This window comes from Aphanomyces astaci, assembly GCF_000520075.1.
Source record: "Aphanomyces astaci strain APO3 unplaced genomic scaffold supercont1.3, whole genome shotgun sequence".
Taxonomy (NCBI): Eukaryota; Oomycota; class Saprolegniomycetes; order Saprolegniales; family Verrucalvaceae; genus Aphanomyces; species Aphanomyces astaci.
In genome coordinates, this window is record NW_009798266.1 from 1361545 (window position 1) to 1388814 (window position 27270).

General features: G+C 51.7%; 10 protein-coding genes across 14 annotated transcripts; 6 read left to right on the forward strand and 4 right to left on the reverse strand.

Annotated features, from left to right (window-relative positions):
* Positions 1 to 173: 173 nt before the first annotated feature.
* Positions 174 to 2829, reverse strand: H257_02059 (hypothetical protein). Its single transcript, XM_009825546.1, has 6 exons — positions 2770 to 2829; positions 2569 to 2703; positions 2207 to 2504; positions 1986 to 2155; positions 1172 to 1575; positions 174 to 857 (listed from the first exon to the last, which is right to left on the reverse strand). The coding sequence occupies exons 1-6, from the start codon at positions 2805 to 2807 to the stop codon at positions 343 to 345; spliced, it is 1560 nt and encodes a 519-aa protein (XP_009823848.1). The 5' UTR covers positions 2808 to 2829; the 3' UTR covers positions 174 to 342.
* A 108-nt stretch (positions 2830 to 2937) lies between these two features.
* Positions 2938 to 3523, forward strand: H257_02060 (hypothetical protein; the record flags this gene model as incomplete). The annotated part of the gene is made up of 1 exon (XM_009825547.1): positions 2938 to 3523. The coding sequence occupies one exon, from the start codon at positions 2938 to 2940 to the stop codon at positions 3226 to 3228; it is 291 nt and encodes a 96-aa protein (XP_009823849.1). The 3' UTR covers positions 3229 to 3523.
* Positions 2987 to 6387, reverse strand: H257_02061 (hypothetical protein). Its single transcript, XM_009825548.1, has 11 exons — positions 6245 to 6387; positions 6053 to 6197; positions 5820 to 5985; positions 5646 to 5737; positions 5216 to 5309; positions 4922 to 5115; positions 4661 to 4872; positions 4452 to 4547; positions 3955 to 4377; positions 3599 to 3872; positions 2987 to 3532 (listed from the first exon to the last, which is right to left on the reverse strand). Exons 1-11 carry the CDS (start codon positions 6323 to 6325, stop codon positions 3402 to 3404), a joined length of 1908 nt encoding a protein of 635 aa, XP_009823850.1. The 5' UTR covers positions 6326 to 6387; the 3' UTR covers positions 2987 to 3401.
* Positions 6388 to 7390: 1003 nt separating this feature from the next.
* Positions 7391 to 8206, reverse strand: H257_02062 (40S ribosomal protein S15). Its single transcript, XM_009825549.1, has 3 exons — positions 8174 to 8206; positions 7763 to 8101; positions 7391 to 7540 (listed from the first exon to the last, which is right to left on the reverse strand). Exons 1-3 carry the CDS (start codon positions 8174 to 8176, stop codon positions 7430 to 7432), a joined length of 453 nt encoding a protein of 150 aa, XP_009823851.1. The 5' UTR covers positions 8177 to 8206; the 3' UTR covers positions 7391 to 7429.
* Positions 8207 to 8897: 691 nt separating this feature from the next.
* H257_02063 (hypothetical protein) lies at positions 8898 to 10048 on the forward strand. Its single transcript, XM_009825550.1, has one exon. The coding sequence runs from the start codon at positions 9003 to 9005 to the stop codon at positions 9951 to 9953; it is 951 nt and encodes a 316-aa protein (XP_009823852.1). The 5' UTR covers positions 8898 to 9002; the 3' UTR covers positions 9954 to 10048.
* A 187-nt stretch (positions 10049 to 10235) lies between these two features.
* H257_02064 (hypothetical protein) lies at positions 10236 to 16885 on the forward strand. 3 transcript variants are annotated; one of them, XM_009825551.1, is made up of 20 exons: positions 10236 to 11295; positions 11353 to 11696; positions 11750 to 11936; positions 12004 to 12317; positions 12376 to 12701; positions 12760 to 12949; positions 13082 to 13473; positions 13540 to 13671; positions 13762 to 14003; positions 14121 to 14391; positions 14458 to 14507; positions 14554 to 14688; positions 14744 to 14908; positions 14990 to 15212; positions 15270 to 15310; positions 15361 to 15559; positions 15612 to 15688; positions 15775 to 16150; positions 16229 to 16364; positions 16420 to 16885. In XM_009825551.1, the coding sequence occupies exons 1-20, from the start codon at positions 10249 to 10251 to the stop codon at positions 16790 to 16792; spliced, it is 5220 nt and encodes a 1739-aa protein (XP_009823853.1). In that variant the 5' UTR covers positions 10236 to 10248; the 3' UTR covers positions 16793 to 16885. The 3 variants fall into 3 exon arrangements, with proteins under 3 accessions (XP_009823853.1, XP_009823855.1, XP_009823854.1); XM_009825553.1 differs by having other exon boundaries at positions 15775 to 16364; XM_009825552.1 differs by lacking the exons at positions 15775 to 16150; positions 16229 to 16364; positions 16420 to 16885 and having other exon boundaries at positions 15612 to 15753.
* A 990-nt stretch (positions 16886 to 17875) lies between these two features.
* On the forward strand, positions 17876 to 18397 carry H257_02065 (hypothetical protein; the record flags this gene model as incomplete). The annotated part of the gene is made up of 1 exon (XM_009825554.1): positions 17876 to 18397. One exon carries the CDS (start codon positions 17876 to 17878, stop codon positions 18326 to 18328), a length of 453 nt encoding a protein of 150 aa, XP_009823856.1. The 3' UTR covers positions 18329 to 18397.
* A 4016-nt stretch (positions 18398 to 22413) lies between these two features.
* Positions 22414 to 24468, forward strand: H257_02066. Of its 2 annotated transcripts, XM_009825556.1 has the most exons (7): positions 22446 to 22465; positions 22517 to 22906; positions 22954 to 23123; positions 23170 to 23271; positions 23317 to 23477; positions 23531 to 23583; positions 23634 to 24468. In XM_009825556.1, the coding sequence occupies exons 1-7, from the start codon at positions 22452 to 22454 to the stop codon at positions 23773 to 23775; spliced, it is 1032 nt and encodes a 343-aa protein (XP_009823858.1). In that variant the 5' UTR covers positions 22446 to 22451; the 3' UTR covers positions 23776 to 24468. The 2 variants fall into 2 exon arrangements, with proteins under 2 accessions (XP_009823857.1, XP_009823858.1); XM_009825555.1 differs by having other exon boundaries at positions 22414 to 22906.
* Positions 23725 to 24464, reverse strand: H257_02067 (hypothetical protein). The gene is made up of 2 exons (XM_009825557.1): positions 23848 to 24464; positions 23725 to 23797 (listed from the first exon to the last, which is right to left on the reverse strand). Exon 1 carries the CDS (start codon positions 24443 to 24445, stop codon positions 23891 to 23893), a length of 555 nt encoding a protein of 184 aa, XP_009823859.1. The 5' UTR covers positions 24446 to 24464; the 3' UTR covers positions 23725 to 23797; positions 23848 to 23890.
* A 169-nt stretch (positions 24469 to 24637) lies between the features above and the next one.
* H257_02068 lies at positions 24638 to 27166 on the forward strand. 2 transcript variants are annotated; one of them, XM_009825558.1, is made up of 6 exons: positions 24638 to 25210; positions 25260 to 25518; positions 25622 to 25826; positions 25927 to 25996; positions 26129 to 26399; positions 26452 to 27166. In XM_009825558.1, exons 1-6 carry the CDS (start codon positions 24731 to 24733, stop codon positions 26973 to 26975), a joined length of 1809 nt encoding a protein of 602 aa, XP_009823860.1. In that variant the 5' UTR covers positions 24638 to 24730; the 3' UTR covers positions 26976 to 27166. The 2 variants fall into 2 exon arrangements, with proteins under 2 accessions (XP_009823860.1, XP_009823861.1); XM_009825559.1 differs by having other exon boundaries at positions 26129 to 27166.
* The last annotated feature ends 104 nt before the right edge of the window (positions 27167 to 27270 follow it).

Sequence of the window (27270 nt, forward strand, 5' to 3'; positions counted from 1 at the left end):
GCACTTTGGACCAAGCTAAGGGCATACAATAAGTACCCTTGTCGGTCACCTCAAGTATTCACAAAATTCTCCCACTGGATATGATTCTAACGTCGACGATGGGTGGCGCACAATGAGAATGTGCGTGTACAGTACAGTATATATACATGCAATTTGGTGTGCTGACACTTCTCTTCCACTTGCCGAGAACGTCACGACACTTGGCCATTCCTTGGCGAACGCAGCACATCCCCCACCAAACCACCATGTTGTGGATGTCATCAGCCCAACACCTCGCTCGTCCCCCCCAACACATTGCGTTCACTCCCCCCAATGTACAAAAGTGTCGTTAACATTACGTAATTACAGGTCGTCCACGTTGAGGCTTTGGGTGGCGTTGGCCGCCGCAGCAGTCAAGATGGCTTCGTGTGTTTGTTCGTCGACGTGGAGGTCGTCCAAGAGTTCGTCCAATGGGATCGCACCGTCGTCGTCGTCGTCCATGTCCTGGTCGTCGTCGTGGTCGTCGTTGGCTTTGTAAATGTTGATACGCGCCCGCATCTCCTTGTCCTCTTCCAAGTCGTTCAAAAAGTGCTCGTAGTCGAGATCGTGTTTGGTTTGGTCGGCTTTCTTCAACGGCACCGCCGGCTCGACGCCCTCGATCGTCTTGAGCTTCCACTTGCGCGTGCGCTTTTGCACGCGACGGAGGAACTGCTTGCGCACGAGGATCACGTCCGGAAGTGAAATGCCCGCCTCATCCAGCGGCTTGGTGTCTAGGTCGTTGAAGACGGACGTCGACAGGTCGTATCCCATCGCCGTGTCCCCCACGTTGAGCAGCATGCCGAGGTGGGTCACCGTGTTAAAGTGCGTGTCGTTGACGCCTACCAACGATTCGTTATATCATTTATCCATACAATACATTCATAATATTTCAACGATTTAAAGAATTGATATAAAAAGATAACAAGTTCAAAAAAAGATACTATTATCAAGGAAAATAATTTTATTAACAAGTATATCCACCAAACACAACAATGTATTTCTATTTATATATATATATATACCGATGTCTACCTACTCACCCAAGAAACAAGTAAAATAACATAGATCCACCCAATTCATGGACACACACATGCTTGCAACCAAACATGGGAAGTTGCAAGAGGAGAGGGATAAATATATATATATTGCATACCGAAATCCGTGTTGCGCACGACATCGAGGTCAGCCAGCCGCGTCTTGCGGTTGGTGCGCACGGGCACGCCGCCCTTGGTGGGCATCTCCAGCGGCGTCGAGTCGAGCACAGTGTACTCGGTGAGCTGCTTGGACGACCGAAGCGCCTTGAACGGCGTGCGCCAGAACTTGTCGTTGTCGATCTCGGCGCGCTGCATCGTAAACGGGTCGATGACGTGGATGGACGACGACACTTGGGTCACGAGGCACAGAGACGAGATGTTGCCCAGCTGACGCGCCAGCTTGAGCGGCAGCGCGACCAGGTCGTCCTTACACACGGGCGCAATGTCCACGGCGTACGTGAACTTGTAGTTGGCCGTGTTGGAATGGTTGTCTGCGGAAATGAGCTTCTTGGCCGTGCGGATCCTGGTCCAAAAAGCAAAATATCAGTATTTAGGATTTCCAATAAATCGTAGAAACTGCGATACAGTCGTCACAAGGTGGTCAGTCAGTCGGAGGTGTACCCGTGGTTGGAAGTGCTCGGATAAAAATACTTTTTAAAAAAGATAAGTAATCATACTCATTTTACACAGTACATTTCGTTGATGAAATGATGTCTTGGATGATTTATGATTTTAGGTCGATATATATATATATATATTAATATTTGTCGAAACATGAGAAAGACACCAAAAAATCGAAACAAAATTCGGTGAAAAGTGTGAAACATTGTCGATCGTTTGGATATCAAACCATTGAAAAAAATATATATATATATATAAAAAATTGAACAATTTCAGCCAATAGTCATGAACGTAGATATTATTTCGACGTACGAAATCGGGACAGTTTCTTGCAAAAAGTCGACAAAGCGCAGCGCGTGGTTGCGCTCGACAAAGAAAAAGTCGACGCCGTCCGGCTGAGACTCGATGGACGTGGTCTTCTCGTGCACGCGATGCTTCAAGATGAGTTGCTCCAGGAAGAAGAACGTTCGCTTGTGTTCGACCTGTAACAAATGTGTCAGCAACAACAACGCGATATGCAAATATGCGATTACCTTTTGGCGGACTTGGACCACCGCCTTCCACGAGTGGTTGGTAAACGACGCTTGGCAGTCGTCGCACTGTTGGTTGCGCACGATAAACGTGACAATGAACGACTGCTGGAGGATCGCGCCGTTCATGACTTCCTTCTGCACCGTGAGTTTGAGCTTGAGGCGCTTCGAGTGCGGTTCCGTCCAGATCCACCCGGCGTCCACGAGCTTGACTTTGTTTAGGCCCGTGATCTTCTTCAGACAAATGGCCAGCAGTTCGCGCGATTCCAAGTCTGCCGACACCCATTGCGGCCGCGACCATCTAAAGCATGTCAGACCAAACAGATTGCAACGGCAGCAAAGGAAGGAAGGATACGTCGACGTACTTGAGGCAGCCTCGGCATTGATGCATGATGATTTCCTTGGGGATGCCTTCGGTCACGTCGACCTGCCCTTTCAAGCAACTCACGCACATGTTGGCGGCATTCGCTTTGATGGCCACGGCACAGATGCAGCAGAGACTGAGGAAGAACCACGGTCAGCATGGGATGTGTGCCGCATGTAGCGATAGATGGTCATTGGCTTACATGTCTGGCAGCTCATGGTCGGGCACATACACGCTCATCTTGACGGCGCTTGAAGTTGCAAGAATAAAGGAAGGGAGGGTTGCCCTTCAACCCGCGGCCAATCGTTTTGTTGGCGGCCGAAGGAAGGTGTGTGATTGGTCAATTTGGATATTTCAATTTCAGCCAATCATGTCGTTGCAGGATGTTTCGATTTCCACCGAGACGGTTCGAATTCTCCATTTGCCACCACCCAACCACATGGACGGAAGCATGACACCAGCGCCGACGCCGGGCGGCACCGCCGGCGAGTACGGCTCTTCTGCAGCCATGCTGAAGGACCCTGAAATCAAATACATCTGCGGGGACTGCGGCATTGTCAATTACCTTGCCGCCCGTGACCCCATTCGATGCCGTGCGTGCGGGTACCGCATCATGTACAAGGCGCGCACCAAGCGGCTGATCCAATTTGAAGCCAGATAAACACCAGCCACGATCCTTACCTAACTCAATCCACCTATATGCCATGACTACATGTGTTTCAAGTGAAATCGAAGGAGCTAGCTCGCATCCCTTATCGACACTCATACAACCCACACCCCAAGACAGACACGCGAATGAAAAGCATGCAATGCATAGAGCGTTGTTATCCTCTTTTAATTCAACTCTTGCAATGTCGCGAGTGCCGTGGACGACGGGAACACGCGCGTGGCGCGCCAGTGGACGTCGTTGGCTTCCTTGTGCAGACCGCGTTCGCGGTAGAATTGCACGTACTCAACCCACACATCTACATATCCATCCACACAACCGTCAATCGATCTTCCTTCATAAGCCCAACACAATATAAACGCACCTTCGTCGGTTTGGCCAAACAAGTCGACGACCTTCTCCATAAGCCCTTTGACCGCTGCGTTCGCCGCAGGCGTCACTTCTTGCGCGGCTTCCACCAGCACGCACCACCGCAGCAACGCCAGCGTGTCTGCTTGCGGCAGCATCTGACCGTTGAGGAAGCTCTTGTACAGCGTCCGCGCCGCCTCCACGCCTTGCGTGCGAAGGGTCCACTGGAGGAATTGCATGCGCAGCGTTGACCACGCCGCTGTCCATGGCGTCGCCGCCTTGAGCGCTCGCTAGATGACATCAGCTTTCCATCTTCCAGTCTTGAATGGGGGAGATGTCCATTCTAGACTATCAATGGCCAGATAGACTTACGTGAAAAGCGTTTTTCTGGCGCCCGAGCGAACTGGTCCCGCCCTGGCTCAGGAGTAGCTGGACGTGGCGCTGCCACAAGCCGTCCGTGTCGACTGTAGCCACACGAAGCCCTTGCTCCACGACGGTCAACGCCGTCTTGTACACGGAGGAGGAGGATGACGTCGGTTGTTTCTTGGCGCGCTTCGAAGCTGGCGTCGGCACTTGGACTTGCTGGACGGACGCGAGACGAAGCACTAGTTGAGCTCGCAGTTGCCAGAGGGTGCCAAATGTAGGGAACGCCGCGGTGGCTTTGGCGGCGACGGCCACGGCGGCCTCTAGCCCCGTCACGCGAAGGGTGTAGTCAATGTACACGGCGTACAGCGTTGATGATAGCGGGCCCAGCGTTTCAATGGTTTTGGCCATCTCGGCACCAAACCAAGGCGACTGCAAACGAATCAAACACCAATGTCAGTACTTTAGTGTAGAGATTGGAGAGTAGTAGTGATGTGTGTCCGTACACTGGGCGTGCGAGCCAATTCAGAGACACACCAATGCATGAAAGCATTGCGCATCGCGTCGGCGTCGACAGTGGACGTGATGGCTTGTTGAAAGCGCTACGACGCCGTGTATATGTCATGTTAGCCCAGTTTGAGGACCAGGGATTGAATGGGGTATATGGAGAAGACCAACAGCAGGGGGAAAAATCCCAAGGAAAACGCCCCAGTACCTCCAGCGCGACCTTGCGGCGGGAATCGACGTCGGCGCTGTCGCTTTCGTGCATGGCTTGTTCACAGAAGGAGCTCCACACGGTGGCATCATTGGGAAAGTCCGCGAGGGTCGAATCCAAGATGAACTTGGCCACGGGATGGCCATACGTGGCCGGAAACAGGTTGCAAATGGCGATGAATGCCAGTCGGAACGCCGCATTTTGTGGGATGGCTAAGGGTCATATTTCATGGGAAGTTGCCCAATGTTGTTTAGATTGTACCTTGAATAGCGTTGCGGAAGACAATCTTGGGAATCGCGCCCTGGAGGATCTCTTGACGGGATTTTTCCGTGCTGGATTCCGAGTCCGTGGTAGCGTCAATTGGGGCATCTTCCCCATCCACTGGGGCAATGTCCAAGGACAATTCCTTGGGCTTGGTCTTCTCCGTGTCCAGACCTAGCACTTCTCGACGCGTGCTACAAGTAGACATTTACATGTGTGTCGTACATACAATATATATATATATAGATATATATATATATGTGTACAAGGATATGAAATGTATATTGGTATTACCGAAGCTTCTGGACATAAAGGAACTCGAGACGAAAGTATTCGAGCCACAGCTTTTGCGAGTGCGGGTTGATACGAATGGACCGTTGGAGCAGCACTAGACAAGTGTCGTTACTTAGAGATGTAAATTGGAATCGGGTGCTCAATTGGATAAGCCGAATCACCAAATAGGCAGACAATCAAAGATCGCCCAATCAAAATCCACAACACTCATAAAGTAGCCAATCAAATCCACTGTTCGACCAATTTAACATCGAATTAGTGTGTGAATGAAATTCGTGTGACACTGGACCATTTTTATATACAAAAGTCAGTCAGTATAAGGAATCGATCGATAGATTTGGCGAATCAGCACAAAAGTCAACCAAATTTTGGGTAAAAGGACAATATTTGTTGCTGTGTACAAGTTTGCTTGAAAGGTGGTGGAGGTTACCTCGAGCCGAGTCGACGTTCAGGTTGGTGGCAAACTCCCAAGCAGCCGCTTCGATCCAAATTGCTTCGTTGCGAGGATGCAGTTGCAGTGCACTAGTAGAGGAGCATTGAGAGGGCATTGGCATATATATATATGACGTAGCTATGGGAATATTGGTAAGAGAGATGGGTTTACTTGGTGAAGAGCTTGGACAAGAGCTTGGAGCTGCCAGTGTTCTTGCAAAACGCAATGTGCTGCAGCCACAAGTCGACATCACCACGATGTTTCATCAACGCACGATCAAAGATGTTGTGCACACGTTGCATGCCCGAGTGGTCACTCAGAGACAGTTTGGTCAGACCTACGGGTGTCATGGCAAGAAGATTGTGGGTACGGCTGATGTATGGAGCAACGTGGACTATGTATACCCATGCGTTTCTTGCGCTGGCGGCGGAGTGCGTCCAAGTTGAGCTCGTACTCAATATAACGCAAGCAATCCACTTTACGCAACGGCGTCCGCTTCATCGTGTATTCAAAGTCACGCCGCTTCTGCACAATCTGTCGGACCTCATCCTGCAAACACACATGTCGTGAGCTGCGATGCCGCCGGTCATACACACCTTGGTGAAGATCTGCAGATGTTGGAGATCTTCCAGCTCTGGAATCATCTTTTCCATCACATATTGAACTGCGTCGGCCATGTTTCTCGTTCAGGTGGTGGCGCGGCGGTGTGGCGGGGCGGCAGCAAGATCAAGTGCCACCAATTCCTGTGTTTTGACTGGTTTGGAGTTCCTGGTGATATGATTGGCCAACATTTGTGTCCATAGACCAATCCAAACCCTTGATTGAGTTGACCAATCAGAGATGGTACGCTCGTAATTCCAAGGAGATGGGATGGCATGCCACCGAGTCTGTGGCATCCCTGTACTACCGGGTGGCCCACAGTGACAAGAGGGCAACATCTCCCAGCACAACATCCTGCACAGCACTCAAACTGAAAGAGCTTTTGTGGTAGTACTAATTTAGCCAGCCCAGAATGGATGGCCTTGCTTAGCTTAGCTGTAGCGTTAGATTGCCATAACGCTACCAATTATGCATGGGCTTGTGAGTGCATTGCAACCCTCCACGTACAACGTTACTGTAACGTTAACGCACTCCGCACATGCAGCTCGTCGTGTTCTGAAACTTTCAACAGCATTCATGTCATTGTAAAATACTGGTATCAATTCGTCTACAATCCCACTGGTTCACGACGACGGAGCAACGCTTCATTGCCCTGCGATCTTTCATATACAATGCGACGAGCCTTCGGTTCCATGTAATTATCATTTCCAGTACGTCCACCGCCAACCAGACATACTAATGTTAGAACTTGTTTACCAAGCAAAGTGGGCTTGTCTGTAATTCAAGAGATTAACTATTCTAACTACATACTAATAATGTTAGTACGCGTTTACCAAGTAATGTGGGCTTGTTTGTGATTAAAGAGATTAACTATTCTAACGTCACGAGGGCTTTTATACTGCTTTCTGCTAACTACCACAAACAAAATTGCAAAGACCATTTCAAACTACCCCCGTGATGATGTGTCTCATACTGACGTGCAAATAATGGGGTATCCATCATGAATTGTCGGAGTAGCAAGGTATATTCATCGACGGCATCATCGCGGGGTTGCTTGCACACACACACAAGTCCATACAAAACCCAATCATAAACGTTCTTCTACCAATGGAGTCTTGAGCGAACGACGAACGGGCCCGACGTTCCAAAGCGTACCAGTGTATTTATCGGGTTTACACGATTTACAAAGGAATGAAGCGGTTTTGGTGCGCGGCGTTGATACCGGGGCGACCGTGGGCCACAGGCTTGTACGTGATGGACAGTTCACCCAAGTAGTGACCGATCATCTCAGGCTACAACACATTAGCGCATTAGCCACCAAAAAATACATGATGGATATGGAACAGGACGACATGCAAGCTCTTTTGGGTCGCCCCGTACACAGAACATCACAAGGGAAGGCGAGTCGAGGCGCGTGTAGGTCAATCTCGTTCGAGATTGAAGCTACACGCGGCTGCTCTTCGGGTCCAGGCCCGCCTTCCCCAAGAGCTAGTGACTGTAGTTCTGGATCGCACCTTGATTTCCACGCCGTTGAAGGCCTTGCCGTTGTACACACCGACGACCGAGCCGATCATTTCAGGCACGATGATCATGTTACGCAAGTGGGTCTTGATACCACGCGGGCGTTCCAAAGGCTTGGCTTCCTGCTTGGCCTTACGCAGACGCTTGATCAAAGCCATGGGCTTGCGCTTCAAGCCGCGCGAGAAGCGTCGGCGGGCACGAGCGTTGACGAGTTCCATCAACTCTTCGTGGTTCAAGTCCAACAACTTGTCCAAGTCGACACCACGGTAGGTGAACTTCTTGAAGGCACGCTTCTTGCGTTGGGCAGCGATTTCGATAAGGTCAGCTTCGTCCTATTCATTCCACCGACCACCATGATGAATACGAGGCACGGACAAGAGGACACACATATGTGGTGGACGCACCATGGTTGGTACACTTTGCAAAGTGAAAGGAACATGCCAGCGCCAATTATACCCCACCCTAAAACGACTGGTTGTCCCTAATACAAATCGTTTGCACCAATGAAATCGAAGGAGTTTGTCATTTTAAGTGCGAAACTTTCAAGTCCAAATATTGGCGAAAATATTGATGATATATTGCGCCGATGATCATATTGACGATTTGTTGCTCCACGATATGCAAATTTAGCGGGGTAATATGGGGGCTAGATCTATCAATTACTAGTAAATACATGAATGAGAATGCGCCTACGCGACGCACAGAGGTGTTTGGCACTGATACAGATCTACGTGAAGGAGTCACAACAATAAATTGCATGTGGCTTTCCGAACTATAAGTTTTGACTGACATGCTTGGAATGTGCCGTTAGAATCCACAACCATCAACCGCATACAAAGCTGCGCGAACAGAATGGTGTACCGGTACGCGGAAAACATTGCTAACTAGCAATAGGAATACAGTAGTACGACAACTTTCTAGTTGTATAAACAACCATAAAGTCGTCCTTGCGACTCGTATATAGACATTGAACCATGCAAAAGTTTTGCAATTCGAGGCAATTTCCAAATCATTTTCACCAGTTTTCAAAGACATCCTTTAAGTACGACGTATTTAGCACAACCAATAGTATTATTTTGTCCACGCTTACAAACACCAAGTGAAGTGTAATAAAAACACATTCCCAAGGCACGCTATCCAATCTTTTCGACGGTCGAGCCGACCGAGTGTCATTAACACTTCAGACGCGTGTCTCCTTCTTCAGGTTCAACTCGACTCCGTTAAGACATCAAGATGGGCATCTCTATGGAACGCAAGGGCGAATACTTCATCAAGTTGGAGAACTTGTTGGAAACGTACAACAAGATCTTCTTGGTGTCCGTGGACAACGTCGGGTCCAACCAGATCCAGCAAATCCGTATCGCGTTGCGCGGCACGGCCGAGGTGCTCATGGGCAAGAACACGATGATCCGCAAGGTCTTCAACAACTTCGTCCGCAAGAACCCTGGTCACCCCCTCGAAGCGTTGATCCCTGCCCTCCGCGGCAACGTCGGCTTTGTGTTCACCAACGGTGACCTCGGCAAGGTGCGCGAAACGTTGGAAGCCAACAAGGTGCCTGCCCCCGCGCGTGTCAACGCCGTGGCCCCCGTCGATGTGTGGTGCCCTGCCGGTCCCACCGGTTGCGACCCCGGCCAGACTTCGTTCTTCCAAGCCTTGCAAATCGGTACCAAGATCCAAAAGGGTCAAATTGAAATCGTCGCCGACGTGCTCTTGACCAAGGCCGGCGAAAAGGTCGGTAACTCCGAAGCCGTCTTGTTGCAAAAGTTGAACATCCGCCCGTTCTCGTATGGTTTGATCATTGTCAGCGTGTACGACAACGGTTCCATCTTCGACCCCGCTGTCTTGGACTTGACCGAAGACAACTTGACCCAAAAGTTCGTCGCCGGTCTCCGCAACGTGGCCGCGTTCTCGCTGGCGTTGGGCTTCCCTACGCTCGCGTCGATCCCTCACTCGTTGGCCAACGCCTTCAAGACCCTCGTTGCCATTGCCGTGGAATCGGAAAACTTCTCCTTCAAGAAGGCCGACCCGTTCAAGGCGTACTTGGCTGATCCGTCCGCGTTCGCCTCGGCGGCCCCTGCTGCCGCCGGTGGTGCTGCCCCGGCCGCCGCCGCCGCTGCCCCCGTGGAAGAAGATGAAGAAGCTGATGTCGGTGCCGGTGACATGTTTGGCGGCTCGGACTATTAAGCGATTGTTGGTTGCAACACGTTTGCCTTGACGACTGTACGGGGTGCACGCATCCCATGAAGTGTTAAGTAATATGACAAGTGCCTACCTGTCAATTCGTCTTCAGTAGCTGTACTGGTTGGTGTTGAGAAGGGTACCTTTCATGTCAACCTACGAGTCGTCAGGGCTGCCACTGCGATAGATATACTTCGGGCCATGGTCATTTTTGAGTTTATGACATCTGAGCATCTCACTGATTGGTTGGTTGGTTTGCCCAATCACACGACATGACGGTTTCAGGTTCGCACTTTCTGCGATGAAGCGGCGTCCGCCCGCTGCCGCGGCGGAAGCGGACCACTTGGGGACGTTCACGAAGCTGGCGCTGGATATCGAGAAGTGCCAGAGGTACAACCCATCTCTATGGGACGTGGTGCTCAATCGGTCCAACAAAAGTTTGGAAAAGTTCGCCAAAGCTAGCACCACTAAGACACGCAAACGTGCGCGCGGGCCTTCGTCGTCCTCAACCCCAACGACGTTTCCTGCAGTGAACACGTCGACGGCACCGTTGACACTAAGCTCGTACCTCCATCAACCTGATATGGTCCGAGAGATGCTACTAGAGCTCCAACCAGAACACCCGGCCGAGGTCCTTCCCGAGAACAGAAGTCGGTCGACAATGCCCATGGATAAACCTCCACCGATCCCGCGGCCTTCGCCCCCCATTCCGTCGATCACACCGACACCTTCACCCACGAAGCTCCCCATCTTGAATGTCGTCACCCCGCGAACAAGGCAATGGATCGGGCGGCTTCCGCCGCCTCGAGAAGCCGACTGGGCGGCCATCAATCAGCTGGAGTCCGTAGCGGACGACGCCGTTGCTCGACGCGCCAATGTCATCGACAATTTACACAAGCCACATTCGCTCTACGGCAAATTGCACCACCATCGAAAGAGTCCTCGAAAAGACGGTCGTTCCGACAGCCGTCGTCGCCGCGACGCCGCCTCTCGCTACGCTGCTGACACGAGTCCTACCAATTCAACAGTGACGAAATCAATCCAAGTTGCCAACGCCAGTCGGCTCCGGATGGACCAAGAAACTGCGCTCATGCACCAGGAAGACCACCACCACACACCTCCTCTAACAACCTCGTTCGACGACGAAAGGCAACGGGTGGCTACAGAAGTCACCACACTGGTGGAAGGGATCGGGTCACCCCAAGCCAAATATCCCCTCCATCAACCGCACCATGTGGCGTTGGAGACGGACCATCGCGTGTCCGTCCTGTTGTCTGAATCCACAGGCAAAGCCCATCAAGACGCCACCGCGGCCGTCGACGCGACCCTCGCGTCCATTCAGAAACTCGTACCAAACACAATTCACTTGCTCAACACAAAGAAAGTCTCACGTTTGATTCTGTAGGTGCCGCTGGAACTCATTTACGCCCATGGCCAAGGACGGTACGCGTCCATGCAGATCCAGCGCGCCATGAGCATGGTGCACCAAGCGTTGCTTCGGCTGGTCAAGCGGCAGTTTGTGGTGGCGTGGTCGAGGTGGCAGCAGCACACATGTCACGCCCGAGAAAGGGAGCGGCGGCAAGCTGTGATCGTGATACAGTGCGCATGGCGACGGGTGTTGGCGCGCCGGGAAGTGCATATTCGACGGGGCTTACGGCGCAAACAAGAGGAGCGGGAGAAGTACCTCTTGCGGATGTTGCTGGCCCGACAGAACGACGCCGCTGCGTGCATCACTCGACATCTTCGAAGGTACGTGGTCGTCGTTCCTTCCAAGCCGTTCGAGTGCAATAACCCCTCAATAGATACGTGGCAGTCTGTCATGCAAGAAAGGAACGCAAGCGGAACGTTGCGGCGTTGCGTATTCAGCGCTTTATTCGACGGCGGCACGGCCTGTGGGCTCGCTTTGCTCGATTTCTTCAACACCAGCGGGACATGCACGCTGCCACGTGTATTCAAAAGCATATCCGTGCCCATTTAGCCCGCGCCAAGGTAAGTTAGACTCATAGTTCAAAGCACCAGATGAAGCAGCCATTTGACATGACAAAACGATGGGTAGACGCGATTGGTGCGGAAATTACGCGCCGTGGACCGCCGCCGTGCTCTCCTGACGGCACACTTGGAAGCCAGAGCCCATGCCTTGCGTCTTGTGGGAGCGGCGCTCACCGTTCAGCGCAACTTTCGGCGGCGACAGGTCGCTCGTCGCGCCAAATTCGGCGCCATGCGACGCCGCCACGCCAAAAAGGTCGTGGCGGCCGTCAAGGTGCAGAGCATTGCGCGCATGTACTTGGCCAGGAGGCTGCGGTGTCACATGCAAACAACGTTTGCCAAGGCGGCACTGGTGATTCAATGCGCCTTTCGTCGACATTGCAGGTGGAATGAAAACCTATGTGACAAAGATTGCGAGAAGATTGACTTGTGGTTGGTGTAGCCTAAGCCAGCGGCAACAACGAAAACAAGTCGTCGCGGACGATCGAAAGCGGCGCATCTCCAAGAAGAAAGAACTCCGCCGCGAAAAGAAACAGCGCCAAAAAGCCAAGGCCAAGGCAAACCAGGCCACGAAGATGTGGATGGCCTTGCAAGATACGGCTAGCACCGTCAATAAGACACGACTCAAGTGGATGCAAATGGAGCCACCACAAGCCGCCACGGTCATCCAGGGCGTGTGGAAAGGCTTCAAGACGCGCCAGCGGCTCAAGCGTCAAGTGGCCAAGGACAAGGAGCGAGCCCGCCGGCAATCCAACAGCGCCAAACGACGTACGTGGCTGTATATTCTCGTTGGTGTCTGGAGCGATCGCACATTTCGCGCCCGTAGTCGCGGCAACTTGCATTCAACGACACGTCCGCGGGATGCTGGGGCGCCGGCGGTTTTGGGTCGCGCTCGTGAATCGGTTTGCGAGTTCGATCCAACGGTTGTTTCGAAATCGCAAAGCCCGGCGGGACATTGCCCTGATGCGAGCGTATGTGAAAGCCGCGCGGTTGATTCAATCGCGCTGGATCCACAAGTACGTTTTTAGCAGAGAAGTTACAATAGTAGGGAATATCAAGCGATGCTAAACACTTACTCGGTGTCAGCCACCCCCTATATCGTTGGTGTTCACAGTGTTTTACTATCATAAACGTACAATTCCTTGTAGAAAAGAATTTGTCGTGTTTCGAAGACGACGACGGGCGGCGGTGGCCATTCAATCGATTGCGCGTATGTTTATAGCCACACGGCGATATGTCCAGCGGATGCAAGCCTTCCACCGCCAGTTGGAACTTCGTGTGGTGGGCCAAGTGCTGTTTGCCCAACGGACCCTCGACGTCGTGCAAACGCAACTGCTTCAACTGAGCTGGCAATATGCGACAGAGTCCAAGAAACATCTCCCTCCCCCACAGCAGCAGCCAGGGGGCGCCAATGTCCAACGTTCTTTGTACAAGCGCAGTGACAACGGCACGTGGACAACGACCGGTTGCTTTGGGTTGTGGCAAAAGATCTACTTGGACATATGTCGACATGGCAACACGTCGGACGCTGTCGAAATCGGTACGAGGATATATATGTATAACGTTATCTAACGTTAATAAACGTTGTTTGTTTCGGGATGCGCAGACAACATGCGCTTTTCGCGCTTTGTCAAGGAGATCCCTGGCATGCTCCACAAGTCACTGTGTCCGCTTCAAAACGTCGACGTAGCGTTTGCAAAGTTCAAGCCCGCGAAGGGCCGCACCATGCCCTTCTCAGGTATTTAGCCCACGATTGATACTTCAGCTGCGGACTGTTTCGTCGTTGGTGTCGTACATATGAGGATTTCGATCACCCTCTTGCTACTAGGATTCCATAAAGCCATGTCGTACTTGCTCACGCTTCGGTATCCAGACAAACCTCCCAACCAGTACACCATGGAGCAGCGGTTCCTGCTGTTCATGCACCAATTGGTGCTCGTGTCCAAGTTTGGGGAGGTTTATCGGCTAGCCTTGGCCACGTCCGCCATGGAACGAGGTGGATGGGCAGCACATGTCATTCAATCCATGTATCGCCATCGACAGCAGCAGCGACAGCACCAAGCGTTTGTGGTACTCCTGCATTCGCATTGTAACTGGATAATACGTATCATTGAACGCAGCTCTGACCTCCCAGCGATCGACAATTCCACCAGAGATAGTATATGTTTTTCATCTCGTGTGACGTAGGCTCGGTTCCTCGTGCTGCGCCGCCAAGACGAAGAGCGACGGGCCGCCACTTTGCTCCAAACCAAGTGGCGCCAACGCCTCGCCACACTTCAGTTTCAATCGCTCGTGTGCGACACGTTTGTCGAGTACGTCGACTGGAAGAGCGGCGCATGTTCGTACAAGAACCTCGTCACACACACGACCACGTACAGCCGCCCGGCGCTCCTGCGGGGCCTCACGCCGTCCGTGTCCATCAAGCTGCCCCCCCCCGGCGAGGAATTTGTCGTCTTGTGTACGTCCATACATACCATGTGTTTTTCCAAGGATCACGGTGGCTATTTCACCACGGAATTGGCAGGCTGCCGCCACGAAACACAACCTCGCCAACTTGCCACGACGTTTTGTCTGGTAGGTCCTGCCATTGCACTTGGACGCATCTACAGACTTGTTGTAGGCGTGTGAAGACGCCATGTGTTCCGACTGCTTTGACCGGGAGCACAAGGCGAAAGCGTTTGCCGCCCATACGACAACCCGCATTCGAATGTGCCACTTGTGCTCCAAACACACGGCGTCCCGGGTCTGCAACCAAGTACGAAACAACAACTTTACGACCGGTTCAACGTCAAGAATGTTTGTCCTGGTAGTGCCAAGACGGCAACGTACCGTACTGTGACACGTGCTATCCGCATTACCACAAGGGCAAATTCGCTGGTCATACATTTACGGCGCTGGTGTTTCTATGCGTCGAATGCGGCGACAGAGTTGGCCGGTGGCGGTGTGCCACGTGTACCGATCTCTTTTGCAAAAAGGTAACAACTAACGAGAATATAAAACAACTAACGAGAATATAACACTAAAGACCTCCTCTCTCTCTCTCTCCCTTTCTCTAGTGCTTTTCAAACTTTCACCGCAAAGGACAACGACAGAACCATGTCATGGAAGCAGTGTCGTATCTGGCCGTGGAGGCTAAAAGTGCGCAGGACGTGCGGCTGCATGAGAAGGAGCTAGAACAAGCGGAAGCCCTCCGCGCGCTAGACGTTAGCCGGCAAGTGGCAGCGATCGAACTGCAAAAGCAAGAGATCGCGGCATTGTTGATTCAAACTGCATATCGAGGTTGAAATTACTGGAGTAGTTGATGCCATGGAGTAGTTCATTGACATCCTGACATAGCCAAGCGAGGACGCGTGGAAGGCCAGGCGTATATGAAAGCGGTGCGTGTGTCCTACATATTCACAACCCTCACCTAAACCATGATACACAGGTGCGCCATACGAATCGGATGGTCTACCAGCGCCTCAAAGACGACTCAGTGCGCAGTGCGTTTACGTACAAGCTGCGCAAAGTGGTGGGGATGGCGCCTGTGTTGGCCTCCGACACCATCGAAGAGGTCCAAGCCGTGCAGCTCCGCAAAGACAAGATCGTCAACGCACTGGGGCTTGCCACGTATGACCACACCAAAGGTTGTTGTCGGGGGCGCCTTATCGATGTATTTTTGACATGTTTCTATCGCAGGCCCCCCACCGTGGTGTCAATACAATGTCCCCGTGGAAATCCTCGTCGGCGACTTCAAATCGTGCGTTGCTACGGTGGTATGTACTTATGTATGGGGGACTTTCTTGGCTTCGCAAAATGTGATGGAATATTGAATGGCTGAGAATGAGCGACCAACGTGCAGGTGTCGACGGCGCAAGTGGTGGCGTCGGGGCTGGTCATGGTGCACGTGACCGCGGCCAACAAGTCGGTGACGTTACCGCTGGCAGCGCTGAAACCACTAGGTGACAACGCGTCTCCTTCGAAAGTCCTTCAGTTGGTGGACACTGTCGGCAACGCCGCGCACAAGTTGCAAGTGTCGTTGCTGGATCGAATAGAGAAGAAGCGGCACAATTTAAAGCTGCGGCACCACCGCACCGAATTCAAAGACCTCGAGGAGTATGCGTGGGTGGAACTGCCACGCGAACCAGTATCGCCACCTGCGAACGACAACGCGGCGGCTAGTCCGCGGCAGCATAATGTGGCAACCAAAACGACGTGGTGGAACGTTGTGACCAACAGTACGAGGAATCGTTTGCCGTTCGAGCCCCCCATTTGGTTATTGTCGTAAGCTCGTACAAACGATAGTGTTGAACTAGGCAAAACCTCGGTCAAACCCCATGGAGTCAAAGCGATGGAAACGATGGAGCCAGGTGCTCGAGAAGACATGCAAGCTCAAATCCAAGACGCCCACGACAAGTTGGTCAAAATCGAGACTAAGTCGGACCGGCAACGGTACATAGTTATCACGTCTTTCATGTTTGCATTTTGTGTGCAAACTCGATTCTAGGCGTGCGAGCGTCGACACTGCGTTTAGCCAGGTCAACGCGAAAGCCATCGACGACGCCCTGTTTTGGCACGACAGCCTGTGGAGCCACCCCCGAGTGGGCAAGAAGGCGCGCGACCTGGTCAAGGAACTGCCCACAGACGACCTGCGACGCGCCGTGCAATTGCTGGCCCGAGTCGGCAGCCCTAGTACCGGTACTAACGTTATCGACGAAGACCCAACATGGGAGAAAATGGTGCTCAAGTTTTGCGCGCTGAAAACGGCCGAGAAGAAGGAGTTGCTGACGGAAACACAAGACATGAATGCAGCCGACGCCAGAGCTGTGCTGTGGAGTGTCGTGGACCCAAAGGCCAAGGAATCAGCAGCAGACGAGTGACCAGGGACATGTGGATATCTGATAGCACTGTGACGTTGCCACTCGTGTGCGACAAGTGCTAGTTGACTGGGAAATACAGGTACCGGTTCCACGTTTTACTGTGTGCCTCGCAGTGTTCTTTTACCGCCCCCCGACGACTTAAAAATATCCTGGTTGCGAGGCGTGCTACAACACTGTGTTGGGGCTGCACTGCTAGGAGTATACTGTATGCAATCAAGACGAAGGCGATGCTGGACAAATTACACTTGGTGCTGTAGGTGGAAGGAATGTGTACATTTGAGTCAGGCCTTGATGTAACGTTAGGTACACTTGCATTTGCATCGTGACATCGCGATAGAAATAGGACTAATGGCTGGTACAGTAAGTACTGTATGAGTCAAAGTAAAAAGAGGTGGAAGTGTGCTGTATCAGGCTACGTAGGACGCCGGACCCACGCCAACTTGGTTCAGTCGTCAAATGAAGAACCGAAATCTCCAAGCAAACACCTTGTTTGGATTCAAACGCATGGTCGGTCGACCTGCACCGTACATTTACACATTTACATGGCTGACGTGGTTTGTCCCAATATCCCAGTGACCTGGCATATGTGACAGTCCTTGCGTTACATCAAGGGACAGCGAACCGAAATGCCTACAATGTCCTACAGTACAACCACCGCACACGACACTATCACCTTGGCATGTTGCACCCCAGGAATATTAGCTACTACATAGTACTAGCTTTGAGAGCCAACCTGGTCTTCGTGTCGGCGGTCTAGGGTTCTCAAGCGGGTTTGCCCCAAAGAGTTGTCGGGAAATACCATCATCTGGGACATGTGTCGTTGCTGTGGGACATATGATGTGGGTGCGATTTCCCCTGTTGGATTCGTCGACTTTATCAAACTGGCGTTTCAAGTTGGAATACCTCAAAGCTCAACCAATCACAGTTGCGTATTCAACTTTTAAACCAATCAAACACCAGGATAATTTCATGTTTATTCATGTTTATTGAAAAAATCGATGAAATTCAACATCAGGTGGAAAATTGATGGTGATTGGCGCTTGCAGTTCAACAATTTCTAGGCGAATCATTCTGAATTTTGTCATGCAGCCCCTCAACGCTGTCATGACGGTCCTGCCTTCGAACAACATCATGGCGCAGCCTCGCCGCAGCGGTCTCAAGCGTAAAGCAACGTCCCCCTTGAAGCGTGTCCAGTTCTCCGTTGCCACCGAGTACACATTCCAAGTTGGGTGCGCGGCCACTGCGATCCCCCACGACAGTGTGCCAGGTGTGGGCCTTGAAGGACCTGCAATTCGCATAGAAACCACTGCCATTCATGAAAAGCGAAGCCAACTTATGATGTACACCCATCGGGATCGCGTGTGCCTCTTGCGCCGCGCGGGGTACTCCATCGCCGACTTGAACCAACAAAGCCGCGACCTCCAAGCCATCCAGAAGTCCCGCATGGAAACAGTGAACGAGTACATTAAAGAGCGACGGGAAGCTATTGCGTTGCAAACTAGAGAGCAAATGGACCTCGCGCGACTCCTTTGCTAGTCGTCGCAACAGTATTTTAGCCTTTAGGGCCACATAGGATAATTAATTTCAGGCTCTTCTCTTCCCCCGTTAACTGACTGATCTCTGTTTATCTTTCCTGTTGAGCCAAGAATACGCCATCAGGACGACATTCCTATATACATAATGAAGGCACCATATTCGCCCGTCTACGAGCTCTTCCCATCAGACCAGCAGCATTACAAGTGACGGCGGTGACTTGTGTGCCGCGCCGCGTCCCCCGACGTCGTCGTGCTTGAGTAGCCAAAGTGACAAGGGACGTTTCAATGTCCCAATATCCCATGTCTAGGGCAAGCTCAAGCATACTGAATGCTAGTCACAAAAACGTGTGGTATTTTCCACATTCGAAAATCCCAACGTCACTACAAGTACCCACTAACAGTAAGTAGTACAGTACTGCAGTTCAGTACTAGTACTACAGTAGTAGTAATATAAATGAAATTATGTAGTGATTCATTTATATGAGGTTTTACTGACTGTTAGTTTCTGTTGACTGTGAATTTTGATTCTCAATCACTTCGCTAAATATATACCTTTACCCTCTGTTCCTTCTCATTGGAAAGGAATTTATACTTTGTATGGGTAGGCAATGACTAGTAGGTACTAGCTACTACTAGTAGAAAGTATCTGTAGTGTTGAAAATACAAGTAATGCAAAAATACCTCTCCAATTGTTGAGCTTTTGATGCATTTACGCCAATTTATACGCCAACCCAGAGTAGATGATGGTCAATCATTTTTCGAACCGCCTGCATTTGTTCCCAAACAGATGTAGTACTTACTGTACAGTCAGTATGATTGACTATTAATAGTACTACAGTGCAGTACTACAGTATATTGACTCCGTCGTACACTAGTCTACTAGTAGTACTAGTAGTACTAGTATACGTATACTATTATAGTACAGTAGTATGTACCGTCGTTTGAAGCTGCCTGCGACACAGGCAGGTGGAGATGAATCAATTACATGCCTGAACTAGCTGTAGGAGACAGAATGACGCCAGTACTGAGGTGGCGGTAGTGTTTGGGAATGCCTAACCTCTCGCTAACGCCCTGAAGAGACATATAGATGGTCGACGATGACGGTGGTTCCGTGTTCAACTAGAGTTATAGAGGGAAGGTCTATCGTGCCGGACGTTGTGTTGTGGAAACGAAGGTTCCGTTGGGAAAGCAACTTCATATGGCCTTATCGACGTCAGACATTTATTGGGGACTGACACACACTCGCCTCATGTCTGCTTGGGGCATCGAAGTCGACGGTATAAAAGAGCGTCATATTTTCCTTGACTTCGAACAGTCTGCCTTTGCCTCCTTCCGCAAGCCCAGAGGGCTCTATGAGATTGGCAATGCTTCGAGCGAGTGTAAGGTTGTTCGGTCGTTCATTCCAATTAGTGACGAACGTAAGTGGGTAAATTATCTAGCGGATTCAAACATCCAATTTTCAGTTAGTTTGCCGTACTCGACACCCAGTCTAACGTTCGTGAATCTATGATAAATAATTCAGTTGAGCCAGCACGATGTGAGCAATACTTGTCGTAAGGAGCGCAATAACTCCCAGACCCCTCCCTTGAGCAGCGAGTCACCACGCTACTGTACCAAGCACTCGTCAGAAGTGCCATCGCGTGGACTGACCTCCAGACGCACTGAGGGGGTAATGTACTCTGACGACGCGGCCCGAATGGGCCCTGCTTGCGGCAGTTCCGGCGCAATTGTCATGCCCCGCGGCAGTCCCCCCTCTTGTGCGAGTACACCGCACACTACATTCCTACGGCAACCACCAATAACCAAGCCGAATACGACGGCCTTATTCGGACCTTACAGCTAGCAGCGGCCCGCGGTATAACTCACCTCACGAACTTTGGAGATAGCTAACTCCTTGTTCGATGCTTACCACGTTGCCCACCCGGCCTCCGTCAGCCTTACATTCGGGCGCGCCTCCTGGCAACTCCTTCACCTGCATGTGCCGACACCGGTTCCGCGAAGGAAACTAGGCCGCTGATTTTCTATCCAAACAAGCCCTCGATGACTGCACTACGTACACATCCTTGGAGGGGACACAGCTTTGCTTTTTTCCACCCCGGCACGCCGCGTCGCTCTACGATTTCCTCGATTTGGACCTCGCGTTTGACCCTGGTTGACCTTCCATATCCCCAATAGCGTAGCTGTGTCTGTATAAGTTACCCGTACTACATCATGATCATCCTGGAAATATGTACGAGCTAGTAAATTGGAAGAGATGAGTTCTTAACTGATGGACAAGGGGGCTACGAATCCACTTCGATACAGTAGTGTGGCTAATTTTCACACGTAATGCCAGCGTCCTCCTTTTAAGATTTCCTGCACCTGGAGTGATTTCGGCTAACACATCTTGGAAACTTGGCAAGCCCCATCACAAGGTACTTGTAACTTACTTATCTACTGGTAGACCTTTGAAGCAACTTCCAGCAACGTCACATGTACTGTACATAGCAATTACTACGCAGTACTAACTTAAATGTATCACAGCGTTATGCGCAATGCATGCCCCAATGTGACAAGGAAACACCTAACCCCCAACAAACGAATGGTGATCGTTTGCAACGTAATGTACTAACGTTAGTGTTCGCTACGATGGCGAAGGCAATTACAACGGTAATGTTAGCCCATACTACTAGGTAACTGCTTGACGAAGTAACTTGGCGTATGCTCCAAGTTACACACGAGTTCCCTTATCCAGTGTATGGACCCCGCCTACAGGGTGAAAACGGAAACTCGACCACACAACGGTTTCCCCATCCGTCCCCTGAGCTACTGGTTCCTTGCAACGGAGTTGAACCTTTTAGCGTTCCATATTTGTGTTTTGAGGGCCGCGACGTCTTGATGGGTTCCGTGGTGGTTATCACACCGCTGTAGTACAATGTACTCTGCTTACTAGTACAATTTACTCTGAACTTGCAAATGGGATTGATATCGCTAAGTCTCTCGAATGCCACTTGTCCACAGGGTGTAGGGATAGGGTAATTATGGAATGGCGACCTAAACCACGATTAACGGATGGTTGTTGAACGTTCGACGAGGGTGGCAGCATATGAGACGAGTGGGGCGTGCGCGACTGTATCTTTTAGGCACAGTCAGGTCTCGCAATTTTCATGGCGACGTATTTCTTGATTCATCACATGCTTCCACATCCGTCATCAATGCACACGCTGCCTCCCCTCGCCGAGGACGGCGATTTGCTGGCATTTATGGACGACACGATCTTTGCAGCAGCGTCCAAGACCCACATCCCTTGCAATCTGTCGTCGTCGACCCCCTGCCTGTTGTCCCCTCGTTCAAACCATACTACCGACCACGATACCAGCGACGATGGCATGATGTCGGTTCCTCCCTTAGAGAAATGCGAACGGCGGAAACAGCAAATTCGAGATGCGTCGCGGCGGTGTCGAATCAAGCAGCGCACGGAAGTCATGACCCTACGAGCGCGGGTGGCCGAGCTCGAAGCCCGCGTGGCGGCTGGTGAAAAATTGCAGCGAGACCACGAGATGCGGCAGCGGCAGGTGGAGCTGCTGGAGCGCGAGATCGCAGGCTTGCGGGTCGAGTTGTATAAGTCTCGACACTTGCTTGGGAGCATTTGAGATCTTCTGCCATGACGTGCGCATATCGGTAGCTCTAGCCTGTCGAACGTGACAATTATTTATGCATGTACTTCGAAGCATGTATTGCAATGCGAAAGGTCAATTTTGGGGACTGGCCAATTGATGGTTTGGTGCTCAATATGAATAGCAGCCATCCTTACTTCATGGAATTAAGGACTGCTGCTGCTGCGTTGTCCCATCGAATGCAATACAAATCAAGTCCTCGCCCTAGAATCCACTCAAAAATGTGCATATCATTTTCAGCCGTGATGACCCTTCCTTCGCCCCAACTCAAAGATTCGTTCACAGTTAGCTACAGTGTAACCACGGTAGACGTACCGGTACTGCGTACTACTAGTAATAACGTTACTATAGTAAGTACTATTAATACGTAGTACTCTGGAGTATATGTTAACTCTGTGAACCTAACCAATCAAAACCAATCTATTAAGTACGAGGAGCCAATCAACATCGAGTGTCATTTCTGGTCGAATGGCGGCATCACGGTGAGTCCTTGGAAACCGTCGGCTATGAGCATGAATGACACTAACATGCAGGACGAAAGCTGCTACGAAAGTGGTGTTCTCTGGTATCCAGCCCACGGGTGTCCCGCACTTGGGCAACTACTGCGGGGCAGTATCCAAGTGGGTCACATTGCAACAGCAGCAGACCACGGATGTGTCGTTGTACAGCATTGTCGACTTGCATGCCATCACACTTCCATACGACCCGTCGACGCTGCAAGCCAACATCCATGGCCTCTTGGCATCGCTCCTTGGGTGTGGACTCGACCCGAAGAAGAGCATCTTATTCAAACAGTCCGACATCGTTCAGCACTCGGAGCTCGCGTGGCTGCTCAGCTGCGTCACGCCGCTGTCGTGGATGCAGCGCATGACTCAGTTCAAGCAAAAGAGTCAGCAAAAGGACTCCAACGCCGTGTCTCTAGGGTAAACCAACTACCCATGTTTCCACCAACCACTTTGACGCTTGACAGGTTGCTATCGTACCCGGCACTCATGGCGGCCGACGTGCTGCTGTACAAAGCCACGCATGTCCCAGTTGGAGAAGACCAGCAGCAGCACTTGGAGCTAGCTCGGATGATCGCCACGACCTTCAACGATCGGTTCCAAACCAACTTGTTTCCGAAACCCATTCCCCAACGAGGTAACAAAGCTCGGTGTGGTCGCGACATTCCTCATCAGTGTCGCAGACGACCCGAACGACGCGCTGGTGCGCATTATGAGTTTGCGAGACCCTACTCAAAAGATGAGCAAGTCGGACATTTCGACCCAGAGCCGCATTGACCTCACAGGTACATCGCTGGTGTCAACCATATGCTTCACGGATTAGTTTGTAGATTCGCCTGATGTCATTGTGAAGAAGATTCGAAAGGCGCAGACAGATGCCATTCCTGGCATCTCGTACGACAAGGCGGGACGCCCTGGCGTGTCCAACTTGATGAGTATCCTCAGTGCTGTCACAGGCCACAGTGTCGACGATATCCAAGGGCAATATGGGGTGCACATTGCATACGTATATCCCCACAGAACTCACTAAAAACGCCCTTGTAGAGCCACCAAACCGGCCAGTTCAAGCAAGTGGTCGCTGACGCAGTTGTGGCAAAGTCAGTAACATTGAATGACATTGTTATCCGTTGACCCACTTTGCTGTCAGGATCGCACCCATTGGCCAGCGGATCCAGACGTACCAAGCCGACCCAGCCTTCTTGAACGACGTCTTGCGCAACGGCCGCGACGCCGCGGCGGCCATCGCTGCCGACACGATGGTCGAAGTCAAGGCAGCGATGGGGCTGTAAAGTCCATCAAGCACGGCCACAACTGGAGTTAATCGATAGAGAGAATAAGGGATACATGTGTTTGGTCGTTACTTGGCAGTTTATATGGATCGAGGTGGGTTGGGAGGAGGATAGCTTACGAAGACCACGATAAGCGGGGCCACCGCGACTGCTGCCGTTGGGCTATTGACAGATCGCGCTCGTCTTCGAACCGCACGATGGCGGCGGTGGCCGAGTCCAGCTGCGTCTTGAGGAGCGTAAGTTGGTCGTCCATGGCTCGCATTTGATGCTCGAGTCGTCGGAACCGCATGTCGACGTCGAGCTGCTTCTGGTACTCGCGCTCGTTGGCCTTGCGTTCCTTCTCCTTGCTGCTCTTGCTGCTGCGGTCGTACTCGTACGCAGCCACGGCCACGGCCACGGAGAAGATGAGCACTTCACCGAGGAACTCGGCGCCCTTCTCCACAGCTTGATCAATAGGCAGCTCTTTGATTTGAACAGACCGGGTGTTGATTTGACCTTGCACGCTCATTTGAATCTTGAGCATCGCTCGATTCTGGTGCTGGCCCACCGAATTACACACGGTGCTGAGCCATGGATGTGTCTTAGCGTGCGACTTGAGGGCCTTCGCCACCGGCTTGGTCAACGTCCGAAGCAGCAACCCGCCGACCTTGAACAGCGGAATGGCCACCATTTTAACGGTGATGTGGCGGCGATGTCCACGGTAGCGAGTCGTATCAAGTTCCAGGGGTATATCCGGTGTACGGATAAACACTCACCATGGGGTAGAGATTGGAATGGTGTGTTGTTTCAGTGCTTTGGTGAGAAGCTTCTGTTTGCTTTCTTGTCAATCATGCTGTGTCCTTGCAACACTCCGGAGAAATCAGTTTGGCCACTGGACGCACTTTTTTTCTGTCGACTGCCAGATCCCCACTACTACTGTAGCCGCGGCTGTTCCCCGCCATTCCGAGGCGTCACAATGAGCTCTAACCAAGTCCACCACAACAGCTACCCACGCATCGAGTTTACTCAAGACGTGTACGAGAAACACTTGGGCAACATGGAGCGCATTGCCACGCTAGCCCTCGCTGGCCGCAGCGGGTGGGACAAGGCCACCGCTACCCCCGCGCACGGTTGGTCCCGGTTGACCGACAACGCGGGGTGGCAAGTGCTGTCGCTTCAAGCGCCCTCCCCTGGTGTGCACGAGTACCTCTGCTTTGGCACGCTGCGGACGTCGTTGGTGGCACTGCAGCACGCCTTCTACGTTAAAAACACGTACGAGTTCAGGGCGTTGAGCGCCGTCATGTACGAAGACACGATCGCCGACGCCGCGCTACTGAACATCACGCACCGTCAGACGGCGGCCGACGTGGGCCAGTTCTTTGGGGTGAAATATTTAAAGCTGCTCGTCCAAGTGCTGAACGAAGAGGACCAAGAGCAAGAGTATGTCTACTTGGAGGTAGGACTGGCTGCTCAAGTATGATATATATTTTTTGACCTTTCTACAGTTTTCAGGGACGCGAGTGGACGCCCTCGGTCGCCGGACGTGGTTTGTCGTGACAGAGCCCGTGGCCATCAAATCTGCATCCGACTCCGATCCATCGTCCAGCATCTCGTCCAGCGGGAATAGCAGGGGGTCCCATGCCTCGGAGCCATTTCACAAGAGTATTTCATTTGGAGAACGCTGTTCGTGCGTGAAACTGTATCGAGAAACGTATGACGGGTGCGTGGAAGTGACAGTGCGCACCAAGTTGGAGGCAGGGGGAGGTAGGTGCCAACTACAATCGTACGTTCAACATGTGGTGCAATGTTGATAGTATATATACATATATATGTATAACTCACTATTGTTTATGCTCAAATCCCCCAGGCAACCCCGAAGCCAGCGTCAAATTGCACGGATCGGCAGCAGCGTTGGCGAGGAAGGCAGGCCAGCTCGTGTTTTGGAAAAGCATGGGCGTGTTCATTCCCAGCGGACTTGCAAAGGACCTCCTCAGCTTGTGTCGTACCGGATGCGTTCCTGAATCGGTGCGGTTGACCACTGGATCATTTGCTCCATCTTGGGAGCACGGCAAGTATGAGCATATATATATATATATATATATATATATAACGTTATATATTCCTTGACCTGCTTTGATATATCAGTGTTGACAACAACATTGCCCTTTGTAGCAAGTGCAAAGTGTGCTTCAAGTTTTTCAACCTGTTGCGTCGCAAGCACCACTGCCGTCGATGTGGCTCGGTATGGATACTTTTTTTTTCTATATTTGATTTCAATAGTTTAGTATATATATATCTATCTATATACACATAAGTCTGTACTATGATACGATTGTAATATATTTTGCGTCTTGGGTCGTTGTGAATGTCCTAGTCCATGTGCAGCGCGTGCACAGTGGCGTTGCATTGCGTGGACCGACCGACGAAATCGCGCACCAGCGAGGCGGTGGCAGTCGAAAAGTTCTGCAAGTCGTGCTTGGTGCAGGCCAAGATTGACACGATGCGAGTGGACGGGGACGCAGGTCGAGGTGGGGGGCGGCGAAGGGGGGGGTCGGACGACGGGACGACCCACAGCGTCGTCATGAGCGACTCCAACAAGCGCGTGGCCCATCTGCATTCCCCTACCCGAAACGCCAACGGGGACCGTACGTACTCGAGTACGACATGAGCCACACATGTCTATAAACATGGCGGTAGATTTCTTCTTGAACGAGTTGCAAAGCGTCTACAGCTCCAGTGGTTTCGTCCCACCAGTGGACCAGGTGCCGCCGCCGCCAGCGATGATTCTGGGCGGGGCGTTGAAGCTGCACCGACAGACGAGTTCCACCATCACAATGTCGACGAGCAGCCGATACACCCCCGCCATCTCGACGATGTCGACGGACTTTTCAGAATTTGACTTGTCCGTCCATCGGCATGCACCTGAAAAAGCAGCCGCAGCGTCGACTATCATGCGTGGCTCCAACCAACAACGAACTGGCCATGAAGCCAACCAACCGCGCCCCCCCTTCCCGAACCAAGCCGATGCCACCTCGGGGTGGGACCTGCTCCGTTCCAAGTTTGAAATGGTGAAATTGGCCGACGAAGCCGATCGTACAAGGAGTGGAAGTGACCACTTTCAACACCTATTCCAACAGCCCACCACCGAGTCCACGTCAGAGCACCCGAATCGGCGATATAGTAGCCGCGCCCCTCCGTCGAACCAGCAGCAACGATATTAACAAGTATTAGCGATCTCCGTCGTTTAAGCCTGTAGGGTCCTTGCTCAAGCGGATAAGTGGGTTCAGGTGTGCAATGTCGAGTGCAATCCTGGCAAGCGAGCCCATCAATCCTGGGTGAAATGATGTTTGAACTAGGTGGGGCTACCTGCAGTCAGTAGTACTGTACATACTCACGAATACATTGGTTGAAGCAATCGTGATGGGAAGGGGTGTCTGTCGTCGTTTGGTCATTCATTTACTTACAGTTAAGTACTATTAATACGCATTACTCCGGAGTATAAAAGGGGACTAGTAG

Coding starts and splice junctions, on each gene's coding strand:
- H257_02059 (XM_009825546.1), bottom strand. CDS start 2,807: ATGAGCGTGTATGTGCCCGACCATGAGCTGCCAGACAT. Junction 2,505..2,568: donor CAATGCCGAGGCTGCCTCAA/GTACGTCGACGT, acceptor GACATGCTTTAG/ATGGTCGCGGCCGCAATGGG. Junction 858..1,171: donor CGTGCGCAACACGGATTTCG/GTATGCAATATA, acceptor AATCGTTGGTAG/GCGTCAACGACACGCACTTT.
- H257_02066 (XM_009825555.1), top strand. CDS start 22,500: ATGACACTAACATGCAGGACGAAAGCTGCTACGAAAGTGGTGTTCTCT. Junction 22,907..22,953: donor TCCAACGCCGTGTCTCTAGG/GTAAACCAACTA, acceptor GACGCTTGACAG/GTTGCTATCGTACCCGGCAC. Junction 23,124..23,169: donor GAAACCCATTCCCCAACGAG/GTAACAAAGCTC, acceptor TCAGTGTCGCAG/ACGACCCGAACGACGCGCTG.
- H257_02063 (XM_009825550.1), top strand. CDS start 9,003: ATGGGCATCTCTATGGAACGCAAGGGCGAATACTTCATCAAGTTGGAG.
- H257_02067 (XM_009825557.1), bottom strand. CDS start 24,445: ATGGTGGCCATTCCGCTGTTCAAGGTCGGCGGGTTGCTGCTTCGGACG.
- H257_02061 (XM_009825548.1), bottom strand. CDS start 6,325: ATGGCCGACGCAGTTCAATATGTGATGGAAAAGATGATTCCAGAGCTG. Junction 4,548..4,660: donor GCCGCAAGGTCGCGCTGGAG/GTACTGGGGCGT, acceptor ACGGCGTCGTAG/CGCTTTCAACAAGCCATCAC. Junction 3,873..3,954: donor GCCAGAAAAACGCTTTTCAC/GTAAGTCTATCT, acceptor GATGTCATCTAG/CGAGCGCTCAAGGCGGCGAC.
- H257_02062 (XM_009825549.1), bottom strand. Junction 7,541..7,762: donor TCAACGGCGTGGAAATCAAG/GTGCGATCCAGA, acceptor AATGTGTTGTAG/CCTGAGATGATCGGTCACTA.
- H257_02068 (XM_009825558.1), top strand. CDS start 24,731: ATGAGCTCTAACCAAGTCCACCACAACAGCTACCCACGCATCGAGTTT. Junction 25,211..25,259: donor AAGAGTATGTCTACTTGGAG/GTAGGACTGGCT, acceptor ACCTTTCTACAG/TTTTCAGGGACGCGAGTGGA. Junction 25,519..25,621: donor CAAGTTGGAGGCAGGGGGAG/GTAGGTGCCAAC, acceptor CAAATCCCCCAG/GCAACCCCGAAGCCAGCGTC.
- H257_02064 (XM_009825551.1), top strand. CDS start 10,249: ATGAAGCGGCGTCCGCCCGCTGCCGCGGCGGAAGCGGACCACTTGGGG. Junction 11,697..11,749: donor ATCACTCGACATCTTCGAAG/GTACGTGGTCGT, acceptor ACCCCTCAATAG/ATACGTGGCAGTCTGTCATG. Junction 15,213..15,269: donor GATTCAAACTGCATATCGAG/GTTGAAATTACT, acceptor ATCCTGACATAG/CCAAGCGAGGACGCGTGGAA.